General features: G+C 41.5%; 2 protein-coding genes across 4 annotated transcripts in view; one reads left to right on the forward strand and one right to left on the reverse strand.

Annotated features, from left to right (window-relative positions):
* Nucleotides 1–3,783, reverse strand: part of kbtbd12 (kelch repeat and BTB (POZ) domain containing 12) — a 31,380-nt gene extending 27,597 nt beyond the window's left edge. For all 3 annotated transcript variants that reach the window (XR_006031060.1, XM_042088307.1, XM_042088306.1), the window contains exon 1: nucleotides 43–3,783. The gene's annotated coding sequence lies outside the window, so the exon portion shown is untranslated. The remainder of the gene's footprint in view (nucleotides 1–42) is intronic.
* LOC121706490 (solute carrier family 26 member 6-like) lies at nucleotides 2,198–12,968 on the forward strand. The gene is made up of 19 exons (XM_042088290.1): nucleotides 2,198–2,337; nucleotides 2,815–2,954; nucleotides 3,381–3,491; nucleotides 4,761–4,939; nucleotides 5,881–6,045; nucleotides 6,423–6,575; nucleotides 7,253–7,332; nucleotides 8,337–8,484; nucleotides 8,891–9,004; nucleotides 9,214–9,291; nucleotides 9,380–9,475; nucleotides 9,703–9,809; nucleotides 10,151–10,220; nucleotides 10,437–10,529; nucleotides 10,775–10,885; nucleotides 11,157–11,600; nucleotides 12,042–12,096; nucleotides 12,227–12,372; nucleotides 12,883–12,968. Exons 1-19 carry the CDS (start codon nucleotides 2,198–2,200, stop codon nucleotides 12,910–12,912), a joined length of 2,460 nt encoding a protein of 819 aa, XP_041944224.1. The 3' UTR covers nucleotides 12,913–12,968.
* Nucleotides 12,969–15,887: the final 2,919 nt, after the last annotated feature.

A 15,887-nucleotide genomic window follows, 5' to 3' on the forward strand; every position in this document is an offset into this window, starting at 1 on the left:
CTTCATTTACACATGCACTATTGAGCTTTTTTTGCCCCATACCACAGTGAGCGTCCTCCTGGGATCAGTGCTCTTTAGACACTAGATGTCCATAACAATCTCTCAGCTGAGGGAGACTGTTGTCGATCGAGCATGAAGCAGTTATGGCTCGGGGTGAGCGTGGGGATGGGGGGGGGGGGGGGTTGGGGTCTGGCAGTGCCTTATGGGAGCTGAGTTAGATCTGTTTACTCTGTCTCTGGCGCGTCCTGCTGAGCAACAAACCTAAAAATAGATGCTGATGTGTCAAGAGACAAGTGTGGGGGCCAGAGAGAGAGAGAACACTGGGCTAACATTACTGTTCCAAGCACAGAGACCTCAGGAGTCTGGCCTTGGAATTAGGTCATTGATATTTCATTTATCTGTTACCTCTATGTTTTGAACCAGTTATGTTTCAGTATGCCTAACATATGGCCCTGTCATATTTGCTAACCTTTGGAATATCTGCAAAGAGTCTGGAGGGCTTGGTTCAGATTTCAACACATCATGGTCTTAAAGGGACCACTGTCCTTATGGCTTTAGTAAGCCACATGTACATTGTTTGGTTACAGAGGATGTTCTCCCTCACCATTTGCTGCCCTGTAAATGCAAATGGTTTACTGGTAGTCCTACTATATTTGTGCTTCATGAAATACCTATAGAAATGTAATTCGTCAGAGGATTTTGGATTATGAATGTGGTGAGTTGATCTATTCTATCTCATAATAAATTGTAATGTGAAATAATACACATTGAAAAAATTCAACAAAAAAAAATGTCAAACAATTTAATACCATCTTTGGTATGAGTGAGTGAGTCTCAACCACCAACAGTGGTGGTGTCAGTCATTAATGGAGATGCATCAATGATCAGATAGATTAACTTACCACACCACAGGTGTTGTTCAGCATCGCCTCTTTAGTTTAGATTAGTTGACAGAGCTGAGACATCATTAATTTAAGTATTTGAAAAATAATTTGAGTTCATGAATAGACCTACCATTTTTTCAAATGGAATCTCACACTCAACAAAACAAACTCAAAGAGAAGTGAAGAAAACACATCAACACATCCAGCACCAACCTGGGCTGCCCTGGGTCTCCCATCCCACACCATCTTAGTTTACATGCATTTCTAATGGTAAATTACGGTTTGCGTTTATCAGGACCCCAGCCACTAACTTTAGGTTATGATCATTTTCATGGTCATTTTTGGGATTCAGTTGGCATACAGCCTATCTTCTATTTGTAACAATGTATGTTTATCACTATTGGATTTGCTTAATTCCTTGTGTGCCATATCAATAGAGATATTTATTTAAGGCCTGGCAACCATCTTACGGGCTATGGTGATATTGTAATTCTGAATAATAATTATCTATTTATTTCTGTAAAATTATTTTTTGTGTTTTAAGTCTTTTTGGATTACCATTCGCTAAATACCCATTACCTTTACCCGTTTATATCTGTTTAAATCTGTGTATATTACAGCTCACACTACGTTAAATAATTTCTAACACACTGAAGAAAAGGGGAGACTAAAAGGATGGGTAAACGTGAAACTTTGGACTTTGAAGTTGTGTCATAATAACCCCCTGCCCTTCTCTGCTTCAGTAATCATATTTCTGTAGTGTAAGGTGTTTCCAATTCCTGCTTCCTATCTTTAGGAGCACCACTTTGTATGTTAACCAAATGTCATCAGTTACGTCCTGTTGTCTGTTGCCGTTTCCTGCAACTAAGTAACTTTCCATTCAAACCCAGCTAATAAACTGAGAAACATGGAAAACTGTTTGAATTCCACAGTAATTGGTCCTTGTCTTAATATGTTAAATAGTATCCAGGTTAACAGATAGGTACTTGAGTTATTAGCTTCAAGTGGGCTTTTATGCAGTGACAGGTAGTTGGTCAGTGGGGTCAAACTCTGCTTCATCATAGGCCCCACCCCTTATCATGGCTATATACACATCTACTGTAACACTCAACAAAAACTAGCTTGTGCTTTGCCATTGTACATTTGAATCATGTTATTCCTTATATGTCACTGAGTGAAGGAGTAGTGTAGTGAATCAGTACATCATTTGGAACTGAAACTGAGATCACTCGGATTTGGAGAATACTAAATGTTTTTAGGTATTTCTGTAGAATTGTCTGTGTCTTTAGGAGAGGTGATACGGAGGAGAGAAGATGGGGATGGCAAAGAGAAGTGCGGGGGTGACTGTGCAGAGAGAGATCATGGACGAGCAGAGCCTGGAGGATTTAACACAGAGACTGGATTACAATGGCCGCCATCCTCCACTTGCTAAGTGTCTCAAACAACGTGTCAGGTACATCTAACTTTCACAAATGATCCTGATCCTGATCCAAATGATTTTTTTTTATGGAAAAAGTAGGCCTAAACTTCAACTTAAATGAAAGAGTAGCTTAATGTAAGCTTAAAGTTAGTTTACACTGCTCTAATTTGATTTAATGTCAACATTTCAACTTGAGGGAAACTAAATATAGCAATACAAACAGTGAATCTATTGCTGTTCATAAAAAAATGATCATATCAGATAAAAGATTATGGCTACTAGCCTCTGTGTATAATGGAGTGAAATCAGTTATTGTATTGGGACAGACAGCTTTAGATAGATAGATAGATAGATAGATAGATAGATAGATAGATAGATACCGGTACTTATTCATCCCGAGAATTTTTTTAGCTTTCTGAGATTCAGACAAAATGTTTCTATGTGGAGTCTCATTTTTGAGAAAAGAAACTTGAGTGTCCATGTTTTCTGCTACTTTGCCTTGGCACATAGATGCAGTGTGGTTGACCTGAAGAGGAAGGTGGTAGGCTGCCTTCCAGTTCTCTACTGGCTGCCTCGGTACTCCATCTGGGACTATGGAATGCCTGACATTGTATCTGGCATTAGTGTTGGAATTATGCACCTTCCCCAGGGTAAGATGAAAATTATTTACATTAATACATTTACATTTAATCCTTTTGCTGATCATTTTGTCTAAAGCGACCAACATCCAGAGCAATCACGGTACAGTGTGAAAAGGAGACAATAGGGCAACAATCAGTACAAACTTTGTATAAGAGATGATTCAACGTTAAGTCAAGTGACGTAGATAAAGAAGAGACAGGATGGAGACGAAGGTAGTTAGCGAGGTTTTTGAAGCCCATGCTATTGTAGCAACTGGTAGCACATTCTACCCTTGGGGAACTACAGTTGAAAATAGTTTGGATTGCCATGAATTTGTCGCCATTTTGTAAGAATGCATGGAAATGTATTTTTTACTTTGTACTTTGTAATAGAATACAATTACATTGTGCTGTTGTGATTAGCCAAGACAATGAATCTCTGTGTGTGTTCTTCAGGGATGGCCTATGCTTTGCTGGCCTCTCTGCCTCCTGTATATGGCCTCTACACATCCCTTTACCCAGCCCTAGTCTACTTTTTCTTTGGCACCTCCAGACACATCTCCATTGGTAGGTGAACATGTTTGTATTTTTGTTTTGTCTGGCTAAACCTATTTTAAACCTATGGGTAAGGCTATTTGCACCCCTGGTACAATTAGCAGTGTATGCTATTCGTACCCTGGTGCAATAAGAAGTGAATTCTATTCGTACCCCGGTGCACACAGCAATGTGTTCTATTAGTACCCTGTCTGGTACAAATATCAATGTATGCTATTCATACCCAGGTCCACACAGCAATGTCTTCTATTAGTACCCCGTCTGGTACAAATATCAGTGTATGCTATTTGCACCCCTGTGCATTTATTCTGGCATATTGATCACACAATGTAATAATATATATATATATTTTAAAACAAGCAACATGTTTTTTTGTTGTTATGTAACAGGGTGTGAATAGCTCAGCTGTGTAATAGACACTCTGAATAAGTTTTGTTCTGTTTGCATCAATGTACTGTTAGAAGTGGATGCTATTCGTACCCTGGTGTTTATAGTACAGCATGCTATTTACACCTTGGTGCATGAACCTTGGTGCAATGAACTATTGTTGCAATCAAAACTTCCGTTTGAGAACCGATTTCTTGTTCAAATTTCGCGCCTTCTCTCCAGAGACGTTAGTACACATGCACACTCACTCTGCCAAAACGCATCACACGGGAATCGAATCCCGGTCTCCCACGTGCTAACCCTGCTGTGACCACTGCACTCAATCTTCTTCCACAAGGAAATGGTGTTTGCAGGTAAACTTTTAGTTTAAAAGCCTGAACGTCATATTCACGAAATTTCTGTTAACTAACAAACTGATGGTTGTATGTGTTCACTGAACCAAGATTATGAAAATAAAACACAATTTTTCAATCTAAACTTAATCTCAACAGATATTACTGCCGAAACGTTTCAGAATTCTTCACTTTCTGCTGACGAAAAAACGAATGTCCGCCATGTTTTTTTGTGCACGTGAGCAACGTCTTTTTGTTGTTATGTCACAGGGTGTGAATAGCTCAGCTGTGTGGCCAAGGCTATTCGTACCAGGGGTGTAAATAGACACTCCGTAAACCTATTTAATACTCTACTCTGATGAATCTGCTGCAATGTTTTCACCTTTGTACATGTCGCACATGTTCCAGCTATACTGTCTGACTACATGTCTAGGTGTCTCTCTTAACAGGGAGGTATGAATTTGTTCATGTTGTTGTCAAAGTGTCTGAGTACATAGGAGGTGTATGGATATTGTGTTCATGCTGTTGTGTGCTTGACCTCTCTGTTGGGATGCATCTGCAGGCACCTTCACCGTGCTCAGTATCATGGTGGGCAGCGTCACAGAGAGCCTGGTTCCAGACGGTCCAGGGAGCTTCATTTCGGACAGCAGCAACTCCACCGCTGAGTATGACATCACGGCCAGGGACCTCCACAGGGTGCAGGTGGCAGCCGCCACTACAGTCCTGGCAGGCCTTATCCAGGTCCCTCACACATGCTATGATCACGCGCATGTTTCATGAAAACCCACAACTGTTTGCAACCTTGTTCACAAAAAAAAAACATTCTGGTAACACTTCACCTTACAACAAACATACTTCTCACTAATAATTCCTACAGAGGGATGATTCAGATAACACAGGGGGTATCTCAATATACCTAAGGATCAAAGGATGGTAACCATATTTCACAACATATAAGAGGTTAAACTAAAACATTTCATTCAGTGAGACTTATATAAAAATATACCACACTCTATAGCAGGTTAAATGAATTATCTGGAGTAAAATGCACTTTAGACTAATTTACGGATGATTGGGAGTACATACGTTGAGTTGACATCAAAATCATGTCATTCGGATGTGTTTTGAGAAAGTTCGATTTTACCGTTTTTAGTCAAAACTCGTTAGCCTGGAAGTGACGAGGGCATGTCATTACGCCGCTACAAAACGCTATTTTTATATGGACTTTCCCCTAAAGATGCCAGCTGCAGTAGCAACATTTCCGGAAAGGTACTGGCTTGATGAAATTCATTCTGGACTCTCTATCCGACCACATAAAGACCTCGGGATACTTCGGTTTGGCTTTAGGGACCCTCTACTCACTACCACGTAAGTGTAATGTTTGGAACTATAGAAGAGGTATAAAAATAGCGTTTTGTAGCGGCGAAATGACATGCCCTGGTCACTTCCAGGCTAACGAGTTTTGACTAAAAACGGTAAAATCGAACTTTCTCAAAACACATCCGAATGACATGATTTTGATGTCAACTCAACGTATGTACTCCCAATCATCCGTAAATTGATCTAAAGTGCATTTTACTCCGGATAATTCCTTTAAATCATCACATGTGTTCTGTGTGTCTGTAGGTGCTCATGTGTTCTGTATGTCTGTGGATCTGCTCATGTGTTCTGTATGTCTGTAGGTGGTCCTGGGTCTTGTGCAGTTTGGCTTCGTGGGCACATACCTATCGGAGCCGGTGGTTCGTGCTTACACCACTGCCGCTGCGGCCCATGCCGTCGTGGCGCAGCTCAAGTACTTGTTTGGAGTCTCACCGACGCGCCTCAGTGGCCCACTTGCTCTCATCTATGTGAGGAGAACTGCCCAATTACATACCACACACACATTAAAGGTGCAGTCAGTGATCGTACGATTTCAAGCCCATAACATTTTTGGGCTTGAAAACAAATTTGGGGCAGCCTGTCTCCCAAACAAAACTCTTGTGTGGAGTTTCTCTGAGAATACTGACGGAGGGGTGAACTACCTCTCTGGTGTGTTTTGTTGGTCCTTGGGTAAAATATAATGTATGTTGTTTTGGACAAGCGTCTGCTAAGAAATTTAAATATAAACATAAACACAAACAAACGCAACGTCATGCACAATGGACTGCACCTTTAATGGGCTCTACCAATTGCACTCAACCAAAACAAACCTAACACTGCCTCTGATGCTTTGGTTCTGTGCTAGACGCTGGTGGACGTGTGCTTGCTGCTCCCTGAGACCCACCTCCCTACGCTAGCGGTCAGTGGTGTGTCCATGCTGGCTCTGATCATCGCCAAAGAGCTCAACGCAGCCTACAGACACAAGCTTCCTGTGGCCGTCCCTGTGGAGCTCCTTACTGTAGGCCGCCTGCTTTCACTTTCACTCATATTTTCACATTACACGCTCATGTTTTTAAGAAAGCCATTACATTATATGACAATGAAAAAACATGGTCCGCATTTGATGTTTTATGTTCTTTTTTCCGAATTCATCCAGTGCTCTATACTATTACATCTCTCAATTGATTGTAATCAAAAGACATTCAAGTATAATCAAGCACATCCATGGTATAGTTGTAGATTTGAGCTCCAGTTTTTCGAGAAACAGTTCTGGCATCTGAGCTCAGCTGTGTCGTGTGAGGCAGGCTGGCGTGCATGTTGTTATGCTGCTGTAGGAGTCTGGCAGCCAGCCGGCCGGCCTGTATGCTGACTCAGCCCTGAGCTCCACGCTCGTCCTGCTCCACACAGCACTGCTGGGCTAATTATCACAGATAGCAGGGGACAGCTCTGGCTTCTTATTCACCACACGTGTACCTGCACCCCTAGCACATACTTAATGACACACACAAGCACTGTTTATGTGTGTTTGCTTGTGTGTGTGTGTTTGAGTGCACTTGCATGTCTCCGTTGTGTGTGTGTGTATGTGTGTGTGTGTGTGTGTGTGTGTGTGTGTGCGTGTGTGTGTGCGTGCATGTGTGCATGTCCATTGTATTAATTTTGTGGATGCACAAATGCTTTGCTGTTCTCTCCTCCTAGATTGTGGCAGCCACACTGATCTCGTCCTATGCAGAGCTAAGTACCTACAAGGTCCCTGTGGTTGGGGAAATTCCTTGCGGGTAAGATCCACAACTCATCCTTCATTTTGCACACACTTCTTCACTAGACTGAATGCATGAATGAATCTACTGAGTGCACTGTTTCTAAATTTGAGACACAGAAATACACAGCTGCAGCTGTTATCTGTGTCAATGCATGTCTGCAGTTTCTATTGAAAATGTATTCAGTCAGCAGTTGCGTGCTGATGGCTGATGCTGACCTCTCAAAATGATTATATCATGGTGGTGAGTTAGTGCACAGACCAGCCGCAGGCACACAACGCCACTCAGCTGCAGCCAAGAAACCCAGACACTGCCTCACCTCACGCTTCATTTCCCAAACAAAGACCACGGAGGCTCACTCAGGGTCTGCTGCATGCGTGATGTTTAAATGTGTTGCTGGTGTTACAAAGTCGTGAACATCAGTGATACTGTCTGTGATGTGTGATACTGAACATGCACATAGGGGTGATATCGATTATGGTGATCAATAGAGGCATTGATCACTAGAGCGTAGAGCTAAAACTTGACGCAATAATTCTGTTTATGAAACACCTACAAGTCTACGAGTCTAGCCTGAATGGAAATAATATATGAAAAATAAATATATATATATATATATATATATATATATATATATATATATATATATATATATATATATATATCATATATACCGGTATATATATACAGTATACATATACATATATATATATACAGTATACATATATATATATATATATATATACGTATTATATATATATATATATATATATATATATATATATATATATATATATATATATATATATATATATATATATATCCTGAATTATTTTTTTCCAGAGCTGTATATACAGTATATTACAGTGCATATTTCAGGTGCTGACTGTGTGCACACTATACTCTTTTAGCTATATTCAGCTGCCATTTGCCATCAATGTATGTATGTATTTGTAATTAACTGGAAATTGTTAGTCATGTTTGCTCACTGATTGGCTGCGTTGTCTCTGTCTCTCCGTCAGGCTGAGCCCCCCCAGTGTGCCTGACTTTAACATCTTTGGAGAGGTCATCGGGGACGCCTTTGCCATAGCTATTGTGGGCTATGCCATCTCTATCTCTCTAGGAAAAACCTTTGCCTTGAAGCATGGATACAAAGTGGACAGCAATCAGGTATGCAAAGGAGTGGTTGTCACAGCTGAATCACTCTGAGCATGTTATATGTTCCTTGAGGGTTTCCGGTTAAAACGTTCAAAACCAACGCAGATACTTTGAAATGAAAATGAATCAGACTTTAGCATAATGCTCTACAAAATGTTGACTTTTTTGTCCCCAAGTTACCATTAGCTCAATGTTGTTAACTGTACCACCGGAAATGCCTTGGGGAACGCTCCTGTTTGTTTCTGCAGTTGAAAGAGTCTATATGCATGATTTTCAAACAAGTGATATGAAGTGATATGGCTCATGGTATTGCGTTTTCTTGTCGTCAAAGCTATCTGCACTCACAACAGCATTAATGTGCTGATGACCTCTGATTAACGTGTGCTCCATCTCGTCTCTGCTGCTCTGGTTGTGGTAGGAGCTGGTGGCTCTGGGGCTCAGCAACACAGTAGGAGGATTCTTCCAGTGCTTTGCCGTCTGCCCCTCCATGTCTCGCAGTCTCGTCCAGGAGAGTGCTGGAGGCAAAACCCAGGTACCGTATCCCAGGTTTCTCAGCTGGCAAAGTATAGGGGCAGCAAAGCTTTTGTCTAGCAACAACAACAAAAAAAAATCACAATGTACATCATGAGTTGGCTATATAGCACACTACAGATTTGGAAGAAATTCCACTTTCTCTTCCACTGAGATGTTGCACACATGCAAACAGATGTGATGCCAAGTCCCCCTCACTCTTTGCTGCAGATGGCAGGGGTCTCCTCGGCTGTGATCGTGCTGGTGACTGTGCTAAAGCTCGGACCTCTGTTTCAGGAATTGCCCAAGGTGAACTTTCCTCAAAGATTGTAGCTATGTTAATTTGGGCACTTATCACTTGTATTGTAACAGTTTTCTTTTTCTCTTGGACTTCCAGGCTGTCCTAGCTGCCATTGTCATTGTGAATCTCAAAGGAATGTTCAAGCAGCATTATGATATGGTGACTCTGTGGAGAAGCAACAAGATTGACCTGGTGAGAGTTAGACAGTGCTTACTATTTAACAAGCACTAGATTTTAGGCCTATAGGTTAGTATCAGGTTATGAGGCATATCCTGGCATATATTTATATTGGCATATAGTGGTTTGCAGAATTATTCTACAGAAGTTATGATCATCAGCTGCTGCTGCTGCCCCCTTTGCATGTTAACCCCATTTCTTTCGCAACTACTGCTGATTACTCATATTGACATGTTTTGTAGCTTGTGTGGCTGGTCACCTGGGTGTCCACACTGCTTTTGAATTTGGACATGGGACTTGGAGCCTCTGTAGCCTTTGCCTTGCTGACTGTTATCTTCAGGACCCAGCGGTAACTTATCGTTTTTTCTCTCTCTAGTTTTGTTTTGGCCATTCTACTTCTGAATAGGGAGGGGGGGGGGTAGGTAGTTTACTCCAGTTAGTTCCCTTTTAGGTATAGGCTAGCTGCTTGGCTAACTGGTGTAACCCACTTCCAGTGAAGTAAGCTATGCTAAGCTAGGCTAACTGTGTCTGACTGGGTTATTGCACACAGAGAAAAGATAGGGTATGTATCCTCCTATCTCACTCTGGGGTAGATGGCAATTAAGCTAAGTTCCAAAAGTTGGCATGTTCCTTTAAGGTTAGGGTCAGACTAGTTCTCCCTCACCTGTTCTCTACCCTGTGTTCTTGCAGGCCGAGATACTCCGTACTAGGTCACGTTCCTGGGACAGAACTGTATGTGGACATGGAGACACACAAAGGGGTGAGAGACTGCAGCACCAGGCAGACTTGCTACTGTTTCACTGCAAATTAATTACATTGCTAGGATGCATGGCTTTTTTAAAACTATTTTTTACTTTTACTATTGCTAGAGTGAGTGATTTGAAAGAGTGTACTCCAACCACTCTGAATAAACAACAGATATAAAATGAAAAAGTGATTTATTGTCAATCACCCTCTAAGCTTTTCTCTGTAACAGGTGAGAGAAGTCCCAGGTATCACCATTTTCAGCTCCTCAGCTACAGTCTACTTCGCCAATGCTGAGCTTTATCTGGAGGCCCTGAAGGAAAAGGTCAGAATCAACCCCGTCACATCTCCCAGCACCTCTGTTCACTTAACTCTACATCCCCCAACACCTCTGTTCACTTAACTCTGTCTAATCTTAAAGATAGTCCCTCATATCTCCCAGCACCTCTGTTCACTTAACTCTGTCTCATCTTAAAGACACTCCTTCCCGTGCCCTGCACTTCATGCCCTGCACACATGTTTTCCCTGCCCGACATGACCCGTGTGATCCGTGTGATCCCATGTGTGTAGAGTGGGCTTGACATTGGTAAGATGATCATGTACAAGAGGCGACAGGAGGCCAAGCAGAGACGCAGAGAGAGGAGAGCCAGGAGAAGGGCCAGGAGGCAAGCTAAGAGATGTGTGAGTACATTATACCACAATATAGAGTCCTTCAAGTGCAAATTGTGTGTTCTGAGTATATGTAAGGGATAATATTACTGTCTTTCTTTTCAATTAATTATCAGTTTAGAGCAGTTATCGGGCGGCTATTCCTATTCAAGTGAATGGGGAGGCATATAGGAAGGGGCGAGATATGTGTAGACAACGGCCATATTGGCATTGCAAACTAACCCCATGCATTTCTATGGAGGATTCTTTAAGTGCTGTGTCTCTGCTTTATCTATCTTATCAGCAACAGGCCCTCAGGGCAGCCTCCCAGAGGAGAGAGGTGTTTTCTGTGGAGGAGGAGGCCGCCCACTGGCAGGATGGACAAGGTAAGACTGAAACAGCGCCCCCACTGGGGGAGGAGCAGCGTTGGCGGCCGCGTGAGAACAGCACGGTCTTTGTCATGCCAGACTCCCCGGGCTCGGCCGAGGGCCAGTGCAGCTGGGTGTACCTGAAGGGCTTGGATCCAGATAGTGACACCCAAGGGTCAACTGTAGAGGATGGCGACACTGCTACATTGGATGGAGACACGGCCACATTGGATGGAGACACCACTACGCTGGACTCCGGCAGCATGGAGAGAATGTCCCTGGGCTCGCTGGGCAAATGGACCTGGGACATCCACTCGATCATACTGGACCTGTCCACAGCCAACTTCATTGACACAGTGGCCATCAAGTTGATGAAAAATGTAAGTGAGACACCATGCTGGGAGTGACTAGATGTGGATACAAGATAAAAAGAGACCTGGGAGTCTATCCAATCAACACAAAATCTATTTGCAAATTTAATACCATGGGAAAGATCCTAAGTGTAACCATCGGCGGGTCAGCTAAAAGTTGTCACATGCCACATGATGACTTTAGTTCATACACAAGAACTTTGCTCATAGACTGACTTTGCACTTTGACTTACATTTAAATTATTGTGTTTGTTTTCTAAAGTCTAAACAGTGAGGAGGGTGAAAGAGACGGATAGAAACATAGCAGGCAGCTTTGTTGCATCAGAAGTGAGGGAATACTATTAAATACATGGAATGTTTCCATCTCATTTGGAAATGGTTCATAGCAAAAAATCTGTGGAACTGATAAATATTTGTATCTAACGAGATTAGGACCTTTCATCTTTCTAGATTGTCCATGATTTTGGTGAGATTGACATTGATGTTTACATGGCCGGGTGTCAGGGTAAGTCAGACCAAACATGGTGCTCTTCAGGCAGTTTCTATAAGCACTTCTCACTCCTTCCCTCCATTTATAAAACAGACGACAGTATACCATAATCACTGGCTCTCTTGTGCTTATTGTTGGGCTCTAGCCACGGTGGTAGATGAGATGGAGTGTGGTGGATTCTTCTCCGACTCTATGACCAAAGAGCGTCTGTTTGCCACAGTCCATGATGCTGTCCTGTACTGCCAGAATCACAAAGGTCACATCTCCCACACCAGTTATGATTACACACTGGTAAGCTGCAAATTGCATTCAAAACACAGACAAAATCAAAATCAAAACAAGTTAGTATATGGTGTGTGCTAATATGTGAGAACTTGAGAAGATAATAATTATTGATGTACTGTAAGTAAAGAAATGAGACAGGACATTGTGCAGATGAAAATATTTTGTTGGTAGTTAGCTCTGTTTTTATATACAATTTAATTCAGATGATATATGTGATGCAATAACGTGTGTCCTGCCTACCAGCTACCTAGTCTGTGCTTGGTAAAATAGAACTAAACTTTATTTGCCTAATGTTGCCCAATGTATTACCAAATTGCAGCTGTCATTAGCTACCTTTTAATATCTGCAAACTATCGTTGGTGATTCTTTAGGGTGTCGACCTGTTAAATCGTTATTTAAGACAAAGATTAACATTAATGTTGGTTGGCGAGTGTTTGTTTTTCAAGAATGATTGTTGAAGATCTATTTCAATATTGTATATCAGCACTAACATATTCTAAATACTGTTTTCGATAGGAACTGGATATAAGTGGCACCAGGCTCTAAAAAGTAGCACCAGTAGGTGTCAAAGAAGCATACTAGAAGAACCCTGTGAAATGGAGTGAGTTCATGACTTGTCCAGATGTGTTAGGATAACCTATCATATCTCTCGATTGTACTTGACTCAGACATGCATCTGAAATATGACTTGCATGTACAGTGTTAAAGGGATATTCCACCATTTGGGGAATTACATGCATTTTAATGAGACCAACGGAAAATCTTCTAGGCTGATTTGACATGGAACTATACTCTCATTCAGGCGTAATAATCCAATCACTAACCAATTTGTCTGCTGCAGCTCAACCTTTTTCCTGGAAGTTAGCCTACGGGGACTATTTTCAGGTGCTGCATGATATCATTGTGCTGCTGCACCCATGGTGTTCCTTGATTATTACGCTGGAATGAGAGTATAGTTCCATGTCAAATCAGCCTAGAAAATCACCACGTTTTATTTTCCGTTGGCATTATTACACTTTCTAACTTGAGGAGACAAGTTTTAAATAGGAAAATTACTTTTAAACGTGATGCTAGCAGGCGAGATGCTAATGGTCTAATCCGATTCAATGATCTATGCTAGGCTGGAGCTAAAAGTGGTATCGCCAGACTCAGAGAATGGCTGGATGAACTGGAGAAAGGTAAAAATCAATTGTTTAACTCAAGGAGAAGGGGGAAATGAGTGTAATTCCCCAAATGGTGGATTATCCCTTTAAGACGTTGGTCGGTCAAATATTGAAAATAAATGTTATAAAAAGTTCCTCTCCTTGCATATTTTACACGTCACACTACATTATTCATATGTTTTACATATTATAGAAAAAGGACAATTTTCATATCAAAATTTAATGTCTTCTTTCTGCTTTCATTTGATCATCTTCATCAGTATTGTACAGTATGTTACTACCAATACTTACTATGTGGTTTATCCATTCTATCTTTATTGTAACCTTTTTTTTCTTTTTCATGTGTACTATATCGACACAAATAGCTACTGATGGGTTACATGAGGTCATAAACCTTCTCTTTACTGCTGTTTTTTTCTGTCTGATATAGATGATCCTTTGAAACATATTTGAAATTTGAAATAAGTCATTGCCAGTTAGTAGAAAATGGGTAAGATCAATAATTATGACCGCCGCGCAGCGAAGCGGCGGTCATATAGGTTTAGTCAGATTCTTTTTTTTTTTTTCTTTTTCTTTTTCGCATGCCCAAATTTCCGTCAATGATTCCCGGGACACTGAAAGACCGGGGTACACGAAACTTGGTGGGCATGTAACCCCACATGGATAGCATGGAACCATCGTTTTTCATTTTGATCTGTAGCCCCCCCGCTGGACTGGACCCCCCGAAAGGAGGGTAGGGCAGACACAGTTTTCTGTGAATATCTCGAAAACCGTAGGGTTTAGGAGGACCATTTTTTTTTGTATGTTGATCTCAAGGGGCCATGTCAACCCATTCCATAACCACTCATTTCATGTATAGCGCCACCTAGTTAAACACAAAAAAGTAAAAATGAGGTGTTGTAATTGAAGGTATCTGTGACCTAACATAGTCAAAACTGCACGAAATTGGAATTGTAGGATCATTATGACACCCTCTGTATGCACGCCAAGTTTTGTGGAATTCCATTCATGGGGGGCCACACAATAAATTAATTTATGTTACTATACACCAACTGGCCTGTAGGTGGCCGGAGACAGTTTTCTGTGAATATCTCGAGAACTGTAGGGCCTAGGAGGTCCACCTTTTTTATGTATGTTGGTCTTAAGGGGGCATGTCAACCCATCCCATTACCACTTATTTCATGTATAGCGCCACCTAGTTAAAAATTAAAAAGCAAAAAATTAGGTGTTTTCATCACAATATCTCTGGCTGACAAGGTCAAAACTGCACGAAATTAAAAGTGTAGGATCATTATGACACCCTCCGAATGCATGCCAAGTTTTGTGTACTTTCGTTCATGGGGGGCCTTACAATAAAATAATTTATGTGTACATTTAGTGACGTACACCAACAAGGATTCCCGGGACACTGAAAGACCGGGGTACACAAAACTTGGTGGGCATGTACCCCCACATGGATAGCATGGAACTGTCATTCTTCGTTTTGATCTGTAGCCCCCCCCCGCTGGACTGGACCCTGTTTATTTTGTTTTAAGTGCGTGCAGGGTGTGAGAGGGGAATCGATGTGCTTTGATTACAGCTTGGTAGTTGTAGTCTGTGAAATTAAAAAGCACGTGTGTGTGAAGTATCCAAACAATGACACCTTCATTTCATTATGGCTGCTTTAGCAAAACACCTTAAGCTACTGTGTAGTGGGTCCCATTTAGAAGTGGCTACTTCATTCGCGCTTTCCTTGACTCATGGAGCTGCGTGAATGTTATTACAACTTTTCGCCACGATATGACAGTTTAAGTCCGCTTGATACTGTAAGGCGTAAGCCATTGGTTTCCAAAGGAGATTTTATTTGTGTCGCCAGCATAGCCTATTGACAATTTATGTTGTAAATAGGCCTACCTTATAATCCCACCTGTAGCTTAGGAAAGCTAACAGCTTTCTATTAGGATCTAGTTTGTTAGTTACCGTTTTGTCATAACTCCCTGATGCATTTTTGCATTTAGAATAGCCAGAGCGTGTATATCTCAATCGGAAAATTAAACAATATCGGGTGCCTATGGACTAGGCTGGGTGAACCCAGCCTGATCTGCCCGCTATTTATTTTTTGATTTCTTAAAAGATTGAGCTTGGTCTGATGAAAGCCAGACTAGCCATGGACCTCAGTTAAACAATGCAAGGGAACATGAATCAGCCTATATTTGCACGAACAATAATGGACAAAAGCTCTTCAACTTTGGCCTGTTAAAATGTGTATGAACAGTCTAGCGACGCATTTCATCAAGGCCCATTTGGTCAGTTATTTGCACCACTGGTTAGATGTAAAACAGCATTTCGTTTCAGACTAGGCTACTGTTACTTAATTTG

The sequence above is a fragment of the Alosa sapidissima genome, chromosome 4 (assembly GCF_018492685.1).
Source record: "Alosa sapidissima isolate fAloSap1 chromosome 4, fAloSap1.pri, whole genome shotgun sequence".
NCBI lineage: Eukaryota > Metazoa > Chordata > Actinopteri > Clupeiformes > Clupeidae > Alosa > Alosa sapidissima.